Below are 18,147 nucleotides of genomic sequence, written 5' to 3' on the forward strand. Positions count from 1 at the left end.
AGTCAGAGCTCAAAGGACCGGAAGCCACATTTGTCCTTGGTCAACCGCAGCGGCTGCAGAAATCCACCAAGCTCCGTGGATTTGCATACATTTCCTTCGCCGTATGCGCCCTCTCGCCACTGCTTTGCCTGATGCTCCCCTGGGAAATCTGCAGGCAGCACGAGGCCACACAGGTACCAAAATCTGAGCTAAGAATAACAGTAGCTCCAAGTTCATTCCAGGAATATAATGAAGTAATAGTAAAGCTCTTCTGATATGAATCATTTGAACAACATACAGTAGAGCCGCAAAAGAGAGAAAAACAGATTGAAACCTCTGTAAAAATCATCTTTATTCATTTCCATGATGAAAGTTAAAGGAACTAATACATGTCAAACTTCATCTTAATCGTACAGTATGTCCATGGTCGTCATTGCCGCTCATACAAAGTACCTTCCAGTATTTTCTAAATTATGTCACATCATTAAACATAATCAACAGCCACGCTGAGGAGACAGGCTTTTAATTTTACCCCCTCGTTTCAACAGGGAGAAGGACGCGTACCGCGACCGAAACTAGAGCGAACCGAGAGACAAAAATGAAAAAGTAAACCGGCTCTACTTCTTCACCGTTTTAAACTAACTGAATTTTCCAGGACACTCGTCGATTCAGTCACCACACAGGCGGTAATCTGCCGAATGAGCGGTGGTGTCTGACAGGATCATCTGGCCGCAGATAGCAGTCACACGGTTGTCCGAGCAGACAGATACGCACGTCAAAAATCAAGCGATGCTGCGAATACTGATCGAGCTGCATCAAAAACACGATGATTCACACGTTCATTCATTGAGTCGGTACAGTGTAACCACAGCTGGAAAGCACTTACATACTGAGATGGGAGCAGGCGACGGCCACAGTGATTCCTCTGCACATTTAAAAAAAAAAAAAAAAAAATTTAAAAAAATACTGCTCTTTGAGGTGAAATAGTCGGAACACTACGGGGACACACACCGAAAGGATTTTATCAATTCTGATTTGGCTAACATTTTATTATCCTCTCCTAGTAAGCATCTGCAAGCAGTATATTAACGAATAAATAGGTGTAAGCAGGTTTATTACTCTGTCAACAGGTGTAACGCCTTGTATGAAGCATCTCTAACTAGTGTATGAAGAGATACTTGCCCACTTAGCTGTAATCATACAGCGTGTGTATAAACCGCTAACACATGCACCGCAGCGCTGCTAGATCTGCTCATTCATCATATATCGCTGTGTATTATTTCAGCTACATCACACCGTGCTCTCAGGCGCCAGTTACAGATGCGTCGCGGTGGGAGTTATGACCGCCGGCCGATACATTAATAAACATGTGTGCTTAGAAGTACAATGCATTTTTATGAATTAATTACGAGATCTCTTACCTCCAGACAACAAGTCATCTCAGGAGAATTGTTTTAAAGGTCGACATGAGCATCGCGGAAAGATCAATTATCTCAATAAAACAAAAGGTTCAGTGTAAATAACGAGAAAAACTGCTTTTTATTTTGAAAGATATAATAAAATAGCAGCAACTACGATCACTCTTAGCCTCGGTATACAGATTCTCCCCATTTAATAGCCACATCTTGGAGTATCAGTTTGGTTGTTTACGACTGGCCGGTGATATTTTAGAAAATATCCCCCCGTACGTTTCCACCACAGATGAAGGCCATGACAAAAGAATAAGGCAAATAACAGAACTATTACGTCCTCACATCGCTACCTGTAACAAAGATGAGTTGACACTGCTGCTATTTCCTGGTCAGAGTCGTTTCCCTTCTAGTATCTGTCCGTCTCTTCTGTGACGCGGTAACCCCGACACTTATCTGAGGGCAGCAGATACCCTGACGTGCTTTCTCTACTCTGTCTATATGAGGAGCGTGCAGCCCGGCTAACGTCGCCGTGTACTGTTCAAGTGTTTGGAGCCTCCAGATCCCGTGGTGGCTGAGAGAGGCCGAAATGTGAACGCACGCCAAGAAAACAAGCAAATTCTGACAAATATATGTTGCATCTGGGAACACGTAGCCTGCATTCAGCTTGCAAGACTTCCTGAAAGTTTGTTTTCTAAACAAAAAGCAAGTAATGAAGCAGCAAAATGCTAATAAATTCTGGCAAAGCCACACTAATATTTTGGTTGAATTTAAAATAAAAACTCAGATTTTTTTCTTTTGTAGTGTAAATGCAGGGCTGCCTATCAATTGGAACTGTTCAATACTAGTGTTGATTTGATGCAACTTCCAGATTTGGTGGCAAATACCTTTCAGAACCTCAGCTTTTGATATGAAGGGCTATGGACACGTTTCGTAGAAGTACTGATGTTCAACACCCGGCCCTAGTAAATGTCCAACGGGAAGACATTTCTCTCTTTGCACTTACCAGTGGAAAGCATCACTGTGGTATCTGTTTTTGATCTTTTTCTAATGGTGGTGTACGTTGTTAAAGCTGTGAAAGTTTCTCACGTCTCTGTCTCTCAGCCACCACTGAGTTTCCCCTCATGAAGCCTGATCCCAGGCTACTGAACCAAGCAGTGAACAACAGTAAAAACCCACAGGGCCATTATCAACTCTTTCACTCAAACTCAGTATCTAATGCTGAAAAATATGCAGACCCTTTAAATTTTTCATCAAAAAATATAGAGGCATGTATATACATTATTATTTCATTATCTGTAAACGTTAGGCTCTTTAAAAACACGCTGATCTTGATAAAAGTGGATTTAAAAAAAAAAAAAAGCAAACAAACCACTAAACTCATTTTGATCGATATATGTAAAATAAATAGGGATAAGTTAAAACATATGTACAAGATGCACAAAGCAGTCAGTAGTAAAAAAACACAAACTAAAAGAAAACCTGGCTAAATTCTGATGAGTGTGTGTTTGTGTCATTTGTACCGTTCTTGTCGAAAAAGTTACAGCTCCAACTAAAATTTAAAACAGAGCGCGGCTCAAACACCAGCTGTCAAAGAAACAGAAAAAAAAAAGGGAAAAAAAGCTGTTGACAGTCATGTAATGTTTTGGTTGTAAAGTCACGTTTAACCGAATCTGGTTCAGCATCACCGTTCCTCCTCAAGCCATTGGACGGATTTAGTGGTGGAGTTTGTAGTGTTTAAAAAAAAAAAAAAAAAAAAGGACTCCATTTCCCAGGTATCCTCTTGTACACAAGTTCAACATCTAGGAAAAGTCCGTTTTGTAGTTGTGGGTCCCAGGCTGGATTATTAGTGGTTTGGTGGCTTGGTGGAGAAAAGGGGTGAAGTGTTAAGGCCTGGGCTGGTTCAAGTGTTTGTGTGTTTGTGTGTGTCAGTGTCACGTCAGGTCAGGTCTACATCTGTTCCACCGGTGCTCCCTCTTCTTTGGGCGGAGGCTCTAAGTGAATGGGAGCGACACCGGCTGGTTTCTTCACACTGGTCGTGAGACAAAGAGACGGACAGACAGGAGGACAGACACACAGGTGGTGGACAGGCAGTGATAAAAGATGAGAAAGGGGAAGACAGTGACATATTTGTTGGGTTTGCTGCTGGGGATGTGTCTTTCTTATGGGTATGGTTATTGGCATCAATGCTTGTTTGCCGCCTTATTGATTCTCCTCCAACATTTTGTCAATAAAAGATGTTCTCAGACCTGTTTTTTTTTTTTTGTTAAACCTATGGCAGAAATAACAAGAGCAGATACCAAGAATTGTTGCTGGAAAAAGTCACTAGGAAGCTCAGGCAAAAGATACAGTGAATAACTTCTACAGAGTTTCAGGCTGTCGTCATTCAACTTGACAGACAGTGGGATCAAAATGTGTAACTTGAAACGTCTGCAGCTTAATGAGGTAACCAGGCGCCCTGAGAGCGACATTAGGACCTCAGTTGCTTTCCTCCTGTTGTACAGTAGCTTCTATATTTCTAAATGGTCACATTAGTGTATAAAACAGGCTGAAAATGTGAGACGGGAGAACTGCACATTGGGTCATGTTTGATGTCAGGTCGTTGCTACGTCTGTCCAGATACAGGGTAATGAATGCAATCGCTAAGTGACATTCTTGTGACTTTACCACCTGAAGGTTTAGCCCCAGTCCCAGTTTCCACAATGGTGTGTTCACATTTCCCTTTTCCTTAAGCACTGGCGTGCTTTCCCAAGAGCACAGATCCACAGAGTTATCATTCTTACAACATTTCAGGTTTTTTTTAAGTGTTTTTCATCCGTTTTGGTGTCTGAGTGAACAGATACATACATACTTCAAATGTAGATCAATACAGCTGTTTGTTACTCTGGCACAACATGAAAATGAGTCTCCCCTCTTCCCTGATATTTATCAACCGGATTTTGGAAAGATTTTGCCTCAGGGTGAGCAAAATCAAAATAGTCAACAACAACGGAATTACCCGTTTACAAAGAGTCAAACAAACACCGTCCGTGTACTGGTTCACACTTCATTCATACTTTAGAGGTGTAAATACGAGCTGTACCAAATGCTCCTGCTTCACGTATATTGTTTTCCAACTTACAAACAACCATGATGGATCAGTGCAGCAGGACGTCACATGTTATCATGTTCCCGAAGCCTACAGTCTCTTAAGATACTCTTAGAAAATTAAGGAGGCCGCAAATCCATTGCCCCTGTGTCTACAGCAGCACGATATACTTCAAAGCGAACGGCAGACACTCACCCCGGGTGTCTGCGTCGCTTGACGTGCTCGTCAAAGTGCAGTCCGCGGGGTCACGTGTCTGGGCTGCACACGGGCATGGCCGGATAACGCGACTCACACGACGCGGGCCTCCGTGTCTACGCTAACGCACAAAGCATAATTAAAGCTGTACTCACGAGTACGGAGAGATTGGCACGGCTACAACCAGGACATGATTCCTTTTCCTGAAGAGCCGCCACAGGCCTCTGTGGTACCCTCGTACATCCAGGTCCCAAACATGCAGGCACTGAACAGAAGACGCAGAGAGACAAGAATGTTCTGAACGACCCTGTTCCTCACGGCAGACTAGGGTTAATTCCATCAACCAAAAAGGCACTGAAGAGACCATTTCAATAAGAAACCTTATGACCATAAAGTATGCGTACCTTGGCGAGCTCGGTCCAGGTGGACGTGTCCGTCTCGGTTTCCATCTTGATGAACATGACGTAGATCTTCCCCTCAGAGTCCGGCAGGAACGAGTCCTCACATGGGTTCTTAGTGTGGTCCAGCACCTCCGCCTCCCTGGAATCACAAACACACACACAATTACACCAACCGTACCCACCATTTTTGTAGACAATCGTAAGAAAGCATCTACCGGCTCAGTGCCATTACAATGTCACTCACTTCAACAGGTTTTGGATTTCCACCTCGTAAGCATCTTTCTTCAAGCTGTGAGGAACAAGGACAAGAACACCAGGACTGTCACTGTCGCCAACTACTTTTCAGACACAATTCAAGAGCTCACTGTGTGATAAGCAGCACGTCTCCACGTCCTGGGTGTACACACCTTTCAACATTCTTCAGCTGCACATTGGGAACAGTGTTGAACTTGTGCTTCTTGAAATACACTTCCTATATGACAGAAAAGACGGGAGTGGAGCAATATGATCAGGCAAGCGAATGATAACCGAATCAGAAATGAATCAAATCCCCCGTACAACAATTTTACTACAATAAGACATCATGTAAGTGAAAAGCAAAATATGTTCAGAACACCCGGAACATAAAAAAATGTATGCATAATTCTCCCAAAATTTAGGGGGGAGAAAAAACAGTGCAATATTTTGCCCGTTATAGGGCTGATACATAAAGATCTGATGGGTCTCTATTGTTAACTAAAATTAAAACTGTGATTGGTGAACTGTGCTGTCTGGCTGCTGACTGTGATATCAGGTGAAATTATTAAGGCTCCAAAGTCCTTTTTTTTTTTCCAGATTTTGCAAAACGGTATTACAGGATTAAGGTTGGGGTGATTTGATGATGAGGTGTGAGGATTTTGAAGCTGAGCAGTGTCGTCCTGGGTCCTGGTTTTAACTAACATTTGTTGAATTACTGAGACTTTAGAAAATCATTTTCTTTTAATCATTTTTAGTAGTTTACTCACATGGAAATAGCCGTTCATGTTGAGGCCGATAATGCCGAAGTGGTAGGAGCGGGACACGTCGGGGATGATGCACTCTCTGCCCTTCCGCTGCTCCGGCATTCGCATCCACATATCCCAGTCCCACAGCTACGACACAAAACACACAGAGTTCATCCACAGTTGACATCTTCAAAATAATCTAACACACATTTAATGAGTCATAAAGGTGGTTTTAATGTTTTAACCAATGGTGAAAGTTGTTTGCTAGCATACGGCTGCCTATGGAGAAGACAAACTCAAGCCGTGTTTTTGTGTAATTTTCATAGAAATGAACTGAAATCAGTGGAAGACTGAAAGGCAGGAAATCGGTCTGGAAAATGTCCCGATGGGATGTAAAAGAAGCACAATTTGTAGCCAGAGTGCGGAAACTTCCAAAGGCACTAAGAGAACTTAAATGCAAAAAAAATGTAACTTCCGCACCTTCTCAGGTGTCGGCCATTTTGGCTCCAGTTCGTCCTTGTAGAGGCTCTTTTTCAGCACCCAGCCCAGGCCGGGCATACTCTCCACTCTGTAGAGCAGGGCCGGGTCCTCCGCTGTGTGTTCATATCCCTGTACAACAACAACAGCAGCAGCAGCAACGGCTGTCAATGGCTTTTCCTGCAGGTCATTCAGTTGGTAGAAAATGAATGCAGCCACATCGAGGCAGGAAACAAAGTGAAACAGGGAGATAAAAAGTGACAGCGGAAGACTTGCTCAGGAACACAGAACAAGAAAAACCTTCTGTGGTGTCCCGCTCCCTGGACGATGTTAATTCACAGCCTCACGCTAAAAGAAAACTGATATGTCACCCCATTGCATGCCCTGTTGTTGACAGTGGTCCAGGCACTCCTGGTCAGACATTCAGGCCTCAGTTACCCAACTCTTAACAGCTAAAGACCCTCACACCTGCATCTCAGCTGCAACGCAATCATGTCTCAACCTAATGAGAAACTCTACTCTACAGGTGGAGGAAACAAAATTCCGGGAAATGCAGACGCAATGATAACCATCTCCAGAGCTTTTCAGTCGTTGAGCTTGTTGCCGTGTGTTCAAAAGAGAAGGTGTGGGGTGTAAAGAAAAGGAGGAACGATGTGTATTTATTGGACAGGGACAGATAAATGCTTGTAAAAAAAAAAAACGAGCCGGTACAGTAGGAGCGGGCGAAGCAGTCGGCACTCACCTGGTCGTTCCAGGCTGAGATACAGTACAGACTGTCGTCCTCGTCCAACAGGTGGATGGTCTGACTCAGAAAACTGCAGGAGAAATAGAGAAACAACAGCAACATTAGTGCGGACAAAAACAGCTACATCACTGTTAACAACAACAACTATGTTGTTATAAAAACGGCCTCGTGACAGTAAACCCCAGAGAAATAAGGCAGGGCTGTTTAATACATGAAAGACCTTTTTTTTAAGGGCAACAAATTAACCAATTTTTAGACCAATGGAGTGGGAGGGTTCCAGTCAACAGCTGGCGAAGTGATGTTTTGTTTTAAACCCAAAACCACAGAAAGGTTACAGTTTGTTGAGTGAGGCAAACTTTATCTCTTACATATATACCTACATTACCAAAAAAAAAAAAAAAGGGGGGGGACTCCTTGACATTACAGACATATGTCACGGTTGAGCATGTCATTCGAAAACCATGGGCATTAATCTGCTGCCAAAACAGCCTCCTCTCTTCCGCTTTCAGTAGCATTGAGGTTTCCTTTCATCAAAACTAGGTTTCCCCCGTGCAGGTCAATACAAACAGATAAGTCAGGTTTACCTTGACCCTGCAGGTACAATATAAAGTCCGTATATCAGCTATCATACTTAAGAGTTTGCAGCTGAGGAAATCTACTTAGTCCAACAAAAGAAGACTGAAGAAACTGCAGCTTGTTTTATATTGGGCCTCAAATATGACACAACCTAATTACTTTTACAGGCTGATGTTCGGAAAATTGAACTCATGACTGGAAAAGCTTGGTTTACGGTAATAAACTTTAAATAAAAACAAGTCTTTGTCTGTGGCAACAGGGGGCCACGCTTTGGCTTTCATCACTCTCCAAGTGAGAGTCTGAAGCTTGTTTCAGAGAGGAATTAAAACTGAGTGGGATGACGGCTCAGTGCGCTTCTGAACTATTTGAAGTCAACACTTCAAACAGGCCGGTCAGCCCAGGAGGGCAGCTGGAGCTTTTGCAGCAGCAAACACACGGTTCAAAGACAAGTCTGTCCAACAAAAGAAGTCTGGGGTTTCTGGCAGTTTCTGGCTCTGTGGATCTACTGCCACCCAGAGGTGACTCTGGCAGCTGGGAGGATTTATGGGTCTTCTCTGCTGACAGTCTGGACTACATTAGAGTTTCGCAGTCCAAAACCTAAATACATTCAATCTGCTACCGTGATTGACGAAGACGTGCGGCAAAAATCCTCGCATTTGAGAAGCTTGAACCCACAAACGTTTGGCGTCTTTGTTAGAAGAACGACCGAAACGATCGATTATCAGAATGGTTACAGATTCATTTTCTCCCAATCAACATGTCATTAATCATTAGCGGCTGTGCATACCTGAAGAAGTCAATGGAGATGTCCAGGTCTTCTTCTAGGACGATGGCAAAATTGGCATCCTGACAAACATGAGGAATAACACATGACGGGTCAGCGCTGGCTGGAGATTTACTCTATGCAGTGCAACTCACAAGACACCTGATAACTGACAGTTATGATCAATTAATGAACTGACCAATAATGCAATAAATAAAGTCAGAAAACTGTCGTTCTTAATTAAGAGGTGAACAAAGAAAAATGCCCCCCTTCTTTTACAGCCTCCTTTTAAAGCCTGAGTGTTGGATACTGAAAAGCGGAGTGAAGTTTGGGTGGAGTGTCACTTACTGTAAATCGTATGCTGCACATCCTAGCGCTCAACATGACACTCATCAGCTACATAAAAGAGACACATTTGTGGTTGTTTGCCTTGAAAAGGGAAAGCGAAGTACTCACTGGGTGAAGGTTGAAGGTTGCGGTCAGACTCGCTTTGTAGTGCTGCGACGGGGAGCGGAGACAGACCGTTTATATTCACAGTGGAGATTGAAGCAGAACTGTTGGAGGTCTCGGCTACTTTAATGACCTGAGCCTGAACCTCAAAGCGGTCTGATCTGAAACGGGGTGCTAACCATCGTTTACCTGGGACACTCTGGCATTCTTGATGCTGATGGGTGTGTGTTGGACTCCCTTCAGTCCAAACAGCTCCACAACATCCATGGGCTCCTGGGGCAGAAAGGCACACAAAACGAGGTGTGTGATGGGCCGAGCGGTTCATCAATATACAGTAAAGTAGCGGGAGGGCTGTATGTTTTACCTCTGAAATGTTTCAGTTCTACGGTGAAACCCGGGTTTTAAGGCAGAAATCAAAACAACACTCTGACAACTTACAGAATTTCACTCATCTCATCTTTGGTTAACAAACCTGGTTATCAAGCAATACATATAAATAAAATGTGGCCTTTTCTGTGTGAAATAACAACTGCGCTATTGGATCTTTTCATTCATAAGAGAACGGCTGAATTTATTGTATGTTTTTCTCACTGTCAATCCCACGAGAAGGCCGAAACCAAAAATGTGTTAGACGTCCCTTCTCTGTCTGTGGCTCCCAGCTCCAAGCCCACGGCTTCCAACTGAAGATGCCTAACTTTAAAAAACTGTTTCCCAGAACAAAGCTGGTCCCTGTAGTTTCAGTTTTTAATCAACGTAAATTACAGTGTGTGCGTGTGCGTGCGTGTGTGTGTTCATGGTGACGAAGGAACATGTCACCCAGAGCAACAGTGTGGCCCACTGATGTGTTTTTAATAGTTTCTGGAAAACAACTGAGCTCTACGGACAGATTTATCAGTCTCTGATACAATAACCACACTTGTTAGTCGGATACATTTATTATTATCGTTGGTCTTTTTGTCTTTTCGTGACATTCAATGAAAATGACAAAAATATCGAATATCGCCAGGTTTATTCTTTAATTTATTCTGACAAGAGGAGAAAGTCATTAGTTTAGTAACGATTAAAATAGGTCCAGGAAACCTTGAGTGTGAGCACATTTTTTCAATAAAAATGTTTTTTCGTTTAACAAAAAGTCTGAGAATGGGAAAGTGGTCTCAGACTTTTGGACCTCACTGTATGCTTCCAAACGAGGAAATAAAACTGGTACCTCATAATATCCATCGATGAAGACGGTGACCATCTGCGGGTTGACACCATGAGCTGAAAGAAGTGACCGCAGCATTCTGAAAACAGACCACACCTGGTTGTAATTTCTTTTTTAGACGCAAGAGAGGATTGACAGTCATTTGCTGTTTGGCTCCGTATCGCTGTGTGACGGTGTGATTTGTTCTCATCTAACAACGACGGACAGGTAAATTGTAATTTTCCTTTACATTAATATTCCCAAACGTAGTTTTTTAGGAAGGGACCACCATATTTCCTCATCCTGCTTTGACAACAGCAGCTTATTGTGGCTCTCACCTTTTTCATAAAACTGAGGTTATTTTCTCCGCAATCAATTTAAATTGTCACGTCGAGCAGCGAGTGATTTACTAACAGGAATATTTACATTCTGCGAGTCTCATTTATCTTCATTTGTTTGAGGCTAAAGCTCAGATGCTGAAATGCAGTTTATCTGTGAAATACCAAAAAATAATGACGAATATTTTTATGTTGACAAGTGAAAATCGAAGGCGTAACCGCCTCTCACTGTATGTGGTGGGAAAAAACGATTGTATTAAGTAGCTGAAACAAATAAAAATCTTGACTTTTTGAAACTATTTCTAAATTGTGTTGCCACCGATTTGTGTCCTTTTTTTTCGGTTCCTTAGACAAAGAACATAAAGGCCCAACAATGCTTTTGATCAGTTTTCAGATCCTACCGGTAGAGATAGTTGGGTCTGTTCCCTGCGATGACAGCCACTGGGACACCGAAGACGTTATTGTTGGGGAGCTGGAAGGAGAGGGACAATAAAGTGAGTGAAAGCCCAACGTGCGGACATGCCCACGAGAAACCAAATTACTGGCAGAAATCAGGTTATGCTGGAAATCAGACAACAGGTATACAGTACATGTGCTGTAGTAACCTGGTTACTGTAAATCCGAGTGTACATGCTGTGTGTCAGTAGATAGACTTCTCCCCTATACCCTGATCTTATTTTGGAACCATGACTTATTTAAGTTTATGAGTGATACAAGATGCTGCTTCCCGATTTTCTGTGTGTGTGTGTGTGTGTGTGTGTGTGTGTGTGTGCGCGCCAGAGCGCTTGTACTTCCAGCACAATAAGAGGACAGACTCTGCTGTAAGAGCTTAAAGCGCAAATGTGTGTGAATTTACCTGTTCACCCGAGGAAACACAATTATTTAGACTCATAGAAGATACTCTGTGCGAGTTCCAGTCAGATTACAAGACTGCATTGCTACGGAAAATGAACTTTCCTTTCGCCCTGCAGCACTGCAGTCACAGCTCAGCTGATCCTGAACTCTTTGTCACACACATGCAAACATATTAAAAAAAAAAAAAAAAAAGCCAGATTTCAGATTGTTAAATCCCCAATTTCAGAAACCGTAAAAAATTATTCTTTTAAGAATTTAAATTACAGCGCCGTGCCTACAGCACAAAAGCGTCATGTGACAGAAACGTGGCAGAGTGATGTTTTAAAGGCCACAGTTTTATTCATATTTGACGTTATTATTTCTAGAGCTGCAACAATTAGTCGATCGAAAGAAAATTAATCTGCAACCATTTTGATAAACAATTAATTGTTCCAGTCCTCTTTCAAACAAAACATCTGATGGTTCTCAAATGTGAGGATGTTCTCCTTGTTCAGGCCGTATATGACAGTAAATGTAATATCCTGGGGTGCAGGACTGTTGGTCGGACGAAACAAAAAAACTGATTCTATGGCTTTTTATAAACTAGACGACAAGTTGATTAACTGAGGAAACGGTCTGCAGACAATAATGAAAATAATCCACAGCTGCAGCCCTAATTATTTACGTGTTGCAGTAATTCAAGTCGGATATGCACTGTAGTGGAGAAATCCATTGTTCCATTTTACTGTTGAAAATTTGCTCTTTTTGTTCTAAAGTTTATTGTTAACTGTAAAATTCTGTGACAAATATTAACTACACAACGCTGCAGGAAAAAGTATGTGAACAAAGCAACATTTTGAGGGGACAAATGGGAAAAAAATGCTTTTTGATCCCATAATTATATTAAAAATAAATACTGACCAAAGTACAGTATATGCAGGCTTTTCTCTCTGTCCCCACCACATGCAGCTCAATAAAACAAACAGTCTAACAGAGTAAAAGAGTCTCGTCGTGCATCTTACGGGCTCAGGATTGAACTCTATGGGTGCCGGGTCCTTGCAGCTGCAGATGCTGCCGTATCCTTCCACTTTGCTGCAGAAGAGCTTCCTCCTCCTGTTCAGCTCGGTGTCCGCCCAGTGGCACTCTGCCTCTGCAGGACGGAGGTTGACATTCAGTTCCAAATGTATGACTTACAAGAAATTCGCCCACGGAGGGGTTTAAAACACGATGCAAAAAAAGGTCAGGAGGTGTAACGCTGATTTATGACATAAAAGGAATATTTCCCCCATTTAACAAGCTGGATCTTTTAGTTTGGGGCACTGCTACAAGATTGGTCAGACACATTTTACACCCTTCCAAGCTTGCTAGAACTGCATCTGACCTTCAGAGGCGGTGAGCTGCACCTCGGTCTTCAGCAGCACCGGGTCTCCCCAGGTGGACAGAGCCGGAGACTTGGAGTGCTTCTCTCCATACACCTGACCTGGACACACAAACACACAGACAGCAGGTCAAGACGGGTCTCTCATAAAGTTTAATGGGTTGATTAAGTTAACAATGAACTCCAACTTATTCTTGTCCCTCTTGACTGAGCTTTTATTCTCTTTTTTCTTGTTGAATATACACCGATCATACGTATACATATATAAACTGTACATACAGGATGTGAAAAATGTAAAGAGAGACACTGGCACGTGGAGTTGTGGTAAACTGGACGGGAGAGTGCACCTTGTCTTGTAAAGGCGAGTCCAGGACGGCCTGTTTGAGTGTCAGACTGATGAGTTTAAGACTTATCGGACCCCAAAACACTGCACAGCGTTTATAATACGACGCGACTGTGGATTCTACCACCTTATCCCGACAACAATCCTTTTATTTTCCTTCTCGATCTTCAAGTGAACAGTAAAATTATATTCCTATTAATGTTGCAAAATTAGCCACCAGGAAAGTTTGCTTGCCTTTTTGGTTTATTACCTGCACGTAATTCTCAGTAAACTGCATTGTCAGTTGTTTTTCTTGTTGCCTCATTGTGTTTTCTGCCATGTCCTTATTCCACCGATCGCCAAGTCAATGACCCAATAAATGATTAATAATCAAATGTAAATCATGTCATAAAATGCAATATGAAAGCTTTACTGAAACACTGAAGCACATCAACAGAAAGACAGGCATATGTATCACAAATGAAATAAAATGAAATGATATCGTCACTCAGAACTACTGCTCCAACACCGCTAAGTTTAAAGAAACTTATAAAAAAATGAAACATAAGGATTCTGTTCAGTTTACAGGCTTTTCTGGAGGGCATCATTTAGACGAACCAAAACGTGCAAAGTCCTTAAAAACAAAACCATAGCTGTTCTTCTACCAACAAAAGGATCTGCAATCACAAATACCTCAAGTCGGTCTGCTTTTAAATCGGCTGGGGAGGAGGGAAAGTGTTCAAACTGAGGTCTGCGGAGCTTCTCAACAGACATGTGGCTATTACGTTTTTCACATGTTCAACACTTTGGGGAGTGTTGAACACTCGGTTCAGCGCAAAAATCTACCGAGGCCAAATATCGACAAAAATGTCGAAAAATGCCCCGTCTCACAACGTGAAGGAAGGTGATACAAATTCCTGAATCCGCAACAAGATGCCATGGGTTCTCCCTGGCCCATGCCACACACCTCCACCAAGTCTGGGGCAAATCGGTTCAGTACTTTTAAACAAATAAACCAAAAAACAGCCACAGGTGAAAACAGAACCTCCTCAGCGAAGGTAATAAAATGACAAGAGACCGCTGAAAATTAACTTAACGCTACCTCCTTTCTTCACCACTAGAGTCCACATGTCCCTCCAGCTGAGGCTGAGGGACACCTGGCTGCCGAGACTCTTCAGCAGGTTCTTAGCAGCATCCTTAAGGTGGAACGTGCCCTCGTCCTGCAGGAGAGAGGAAAAAAAAAAAGAAAAAAAAAATCAGGTGATTCTCCACTCACTCATTCAGATTTGTCTTCGGTCACCTGTCTGTGTGTATACAAACGTAACATGAGAAACTGACGCCTGATTCATCCGTGGGACAGTAGCAGTGACTGACCTTTATGGTAAAGATGAGGACTCGACCCCGGGTCACCATGTTGAGGAAGAGGATCATGGCTTCATCCTCATGGGGAGAGTAGGTGTCAAATATCCTCTTGGCCATGACATGACCCTGAGACACACGCAGATTGTAACGCGTTTTTAATTTGCCTCCATTAGGCAATAACATAGAATCAATTATTCCTTCATTTATTTATTTATACAGGGGAAGTTATTTATTGTTGGCTGTTATTTATTTATTTTTATTTTAATTATCATTATCATTATCATTATTATTATTAACAACAAAACAGTAAAAAAGTGACTATTACCAAAAAATATTTTGTAACGATTGCAGCAAATAAAAATTAGATAAATGTGAGTATTAAGAAGAAATTTAAAAGAGGATTCTGAGTGTTTTTTGTTAGAGATCACATCACAATCCAAAATGTTATCAGTCATCAAGTCAAACAGTGGAAGAAATGGTAAGAGAATCGTAAAATTATCATTATTAACAAATGAGTTGTGTCAAATAAAAGCTGTGAAGCTGAAATGGAGGAAACGTTATTTGTTGACATTCAATATGAAGACAAGACAGTAGATGCTTACGGTTGCCTGGTTGAGAACTATCACATGGATGCCTCTGCCTTGCTCCCGCATATCATCCTCCAAAACCTGCAGACAGCAGAAAAAGCAAACAGCAGCTTTACCTAGACTTTAAAGTGCAGCCATGTGATTAAAGGAACAGTCTGACACTTTGGCTAGATCCTCGTTTGCCGACGTTTCCAGAGGCGGGTGAGAAGATGGATATCACTTCCATCTGCTGTACAGAGAGAGGTCCGCGACAGGTTTAGCCTAGCCTAACAGAAAGACTGGAAGCACTGGGAAAACTGCTAATGCAGCTCCAACAAAAGTGAATCTTAAAAAACTTCCTTTTAACAGTTGGCCCTGGTTAAATACCAAGCTGTGTTTTCCACAATGTCTGATGGTTCTTTGCAACAAAATATGAGCTGTAAATCACTTTATTTGCTGGTAAAAACACACACACAGACATACACACCTAGTTACGTTACATTATTTTTTATTGCTTTGTACATACAGGTATGCGTATCATTTCGGCTATTGTGTATCTTGTTTGTCTTTTTACTTCGCTAATAAGCACTTAATCTGAACAAACTCGGGTTCTGAGGCACCTTCACACTTTAAGTGTTTTGTGTTTTTGCCTTGATGGTTTATTTTTGTCTGACATCTAGTCAGTTTTATACTGTGGTTATTATTACTATTAAGATAAGGCCAAACAGATGACAATAAGACCAGAATTGTATTAAAACAGAATAACTGTTTTAGAAGGCTTTTTATGTTCTCCATGAGCATCAGTGCGTCAGTCAGTCGATCGGTCAGTCGATCGGTCAGTCGATCAGACTCACAGTGGTTCCGTCCACTGCCACGTAGACCTTGGAGCGGCTGGAGTACACCTCAATGTCCAGGGCCTTGCGTCCATTAGCCGGCCTGCGTGGTGTCTCCATGTTGGGTACTGCATCCTCTAAGGAGCAAAGGACCAAGATTAGGTCGTCCACAGTAAGGCCTCACTCAGCTGGGAAACATTCTCACAACAGTGTGTTGAACAGCTAACTGTTGATGAACAATTCTCAAAGCGAAGGACATCTCTGTAATCAGTCTCATCATCATCAAAGTCACTGAACCTGTAGAAAACACATCTTTCAAGTTTCCGGAGAGGCAAAATATGTCCGACGAGGTTGGGGAGACTATGGACAGGACATTTCAAGTCATGGTTTTAACTATTTCTCTCTGTGTACACATCGTAAAGCTTCGATACGCTGTAAGATCCGGCTGATACAGAATCATTATGGGATACTGCCGGAGAGAAAGTTTTAATTTGCCAAATTTTTAAAAAGAGGGGAAATAAGGTAACATCAAGAGCTTCAGAGGGTTACAGATTTAGGAAAACTGATCCAATTGTCAAATTTTGCTCTGGAAACTTTGTCCACCTGAGGAAATTCAGTGGTATTTTTTCCTACAGATCTTATTCAGATTCCAAGTGCTACAACCAAATCTGTGATCAGTCAGATTCTCAGGATTAAAGCCTTTTAAACAGACCAAATATTGAAGGGTGAGATGTTATAGAGATGTGCCAATACACTACTGGCCACCAGTGTCTGCTATCACAGCTCTGTGTAACCCCAATTAAATATTTGGTTACTTAAGGAGGTTAAACTTTGAATTAAAAAAAAAAACAAATCAGACGGATCAAACAAAGACACTGTATGTGTGTGACCATAACAAGTCATACTTTAGCCTAATTCCTAAAGTACAGCAACAAAGTGAGGACTGGACATGTTTCTTACCATATTCTTGGGCTGCTGCTTCTTCATTAGCTACTCTTCTTGTGTCCAAGATGAGTTTAATGTTGACTATGACAGTTATCAGCAGAAACAGCACAGCACCAGCCTGTGAAAAGAAAGTACAACATTCACTTTGAAATCTGATTTTACCGCCTTTGTAATCAGGGCTTTCTCAGTACTAGTTAACGTGTGGGTTTTTAAAGCAGGCACGTGCCGCTAAAACGAACATTACACACAGACTGACTCTTTAAAAACTGCACACACTCTGCTCTGCGAGGACAACGTTCGACTTTACTAACTGTTGCCACATGTAGGCCCGGAGGTAAGTGGTGAAAGTAGGTAACATATGAGACCACGCATCTCAGAAGACGACTGGTTGAGGTGAGAGCCCATGGTGGCCTTCAGGTAAGGTGAAAACGCAAAGGGCCGTCTCTGGAGCCAGTGTTTTGTTTGTCCGTTCTGGGCTACTGTAGAAACGTAGCGGAAGGATGTATGTCCTAGTATGTATGTAAATATGAGGGGCTCACTCTAGGCTTACGAAAAACATAAGGATTCTTAGTTTCAGATGATTCCACACTAATGAATACATGATTATGGATGTTACTGTCCATCCCCTTAAGTCCGACACACTGGTCCTTTAACTTTGTACCCGGTGCTGCTACATAATATGGGTCAAAAGCAAGACTTGTCCGGGTAGTTGGTATTAGACAACAGTGTAGGTCACCACGACGTGATACATGTGCGACAATGACTTATCCTTTCCAAATGAGTAATTATAATTATTGGTATTAGTAGCAATAGTAGCATTGTTATTTCAACAAATAGGTATTACGGTAGGAAAACACTGATACCGGCCAAGTGTGTTTGTTTGTTTTTCACTGACCTGGCAGAACCGACGAATCGTCCTCTTGTTGGTTAGTTTGTATTTCCAGGTGAGGTACAGGCTCCTTTGTTGGCGCGGGATGTAAGGCTTGGCTCGGGGGTTGGGGGTCCAGGTCTCCATCCCGGACAGCGACAGCCGCCGACACAGAGCTCAGACCCTCCGCCTGCCCTCCTCCACCTCCGGCGGCGGGGACATGCACTGCTCCGCGACACACCACCGAGACACACGGCTGGCTGTCACATCGTCACCTGAGACCCACAAATAAAGCAACGGGCAGCTTATCACCAAGTCTAGCTGACGGCGGCTAACTAGCTGGCTATCTTTACACCAGCGGAGTCAATGCAGCGGGGTGTTCAACACACTTCCGGGCGTCTCTTCTCGTTTCAGGTATTAACGTTACCACTCACGGGGTCGCCGGCGATCCT

General features: G+C 42.5%; 1 protein-coding gene across 1 annotated transcript; it reads right to left on the bottom strand.

The window, feature by feature from the left end:
* Positions 1–328: 328 nt before the first annotated feature.
* On the bottom strand, positions 329–17,842 carry pomgnt1 (protein O-linked mannose N-acetylglucosaminyltransferase 1 (beta 1,2-)). The gene is made up of 21 exons (XM_040128701.1): positions 17,723–17,842; positions 16,843–16,945; positions 15,904–16,019; positions 15,086–15,151; positions 14,496–14,609; positions 14,224–14,341; positions 12,803–12,901; positions 12,444–12,571; positions 10,989–11,059; positions 10,274–10,349; positions 9,256–9,339; positions 9,073–9,114; positions 8,641–8,699; positions 7,275–7,347; positions 6,536–6,664; positions 6,077–6,202; positions 5,480–5,544; positions 5,317–5,361; positions 5,076–5,211; positions 4,827–4,936; positions 329–3,420 (listed from the first exon to the last, which is right to left on the bottom strand). Exons 1-21 carry the CDS (start codon positions 17,840–17,842, stop codon positions 3,339–3,341), a joined length of 1,962 nt encoding a protein of 653 aa, XP_039984635.1. The 3' UTR covers positions 329–3,338.
* Between the last annotated feature and the right edge of the window lie 305 nt (positions 17,843–18,147).

This window comes from Xiphias gladius, chromosome 6 (genome assembly GCF_016859285.1).
Source record: "Xiphias gladius isolate SHS-SW01 ecotype Sanya breed wild chromosome 6, ASM1685928v1, whole genome shotgun sequence".
In the NCBI taxonomy this organism is placed as follows: domain Eukaryota; kingdom Metazoa; phylum Chordata; class Actinopteri; order Istiophoriformes; family Xiphiidae; genus Xiphias; species Xiphias gladius.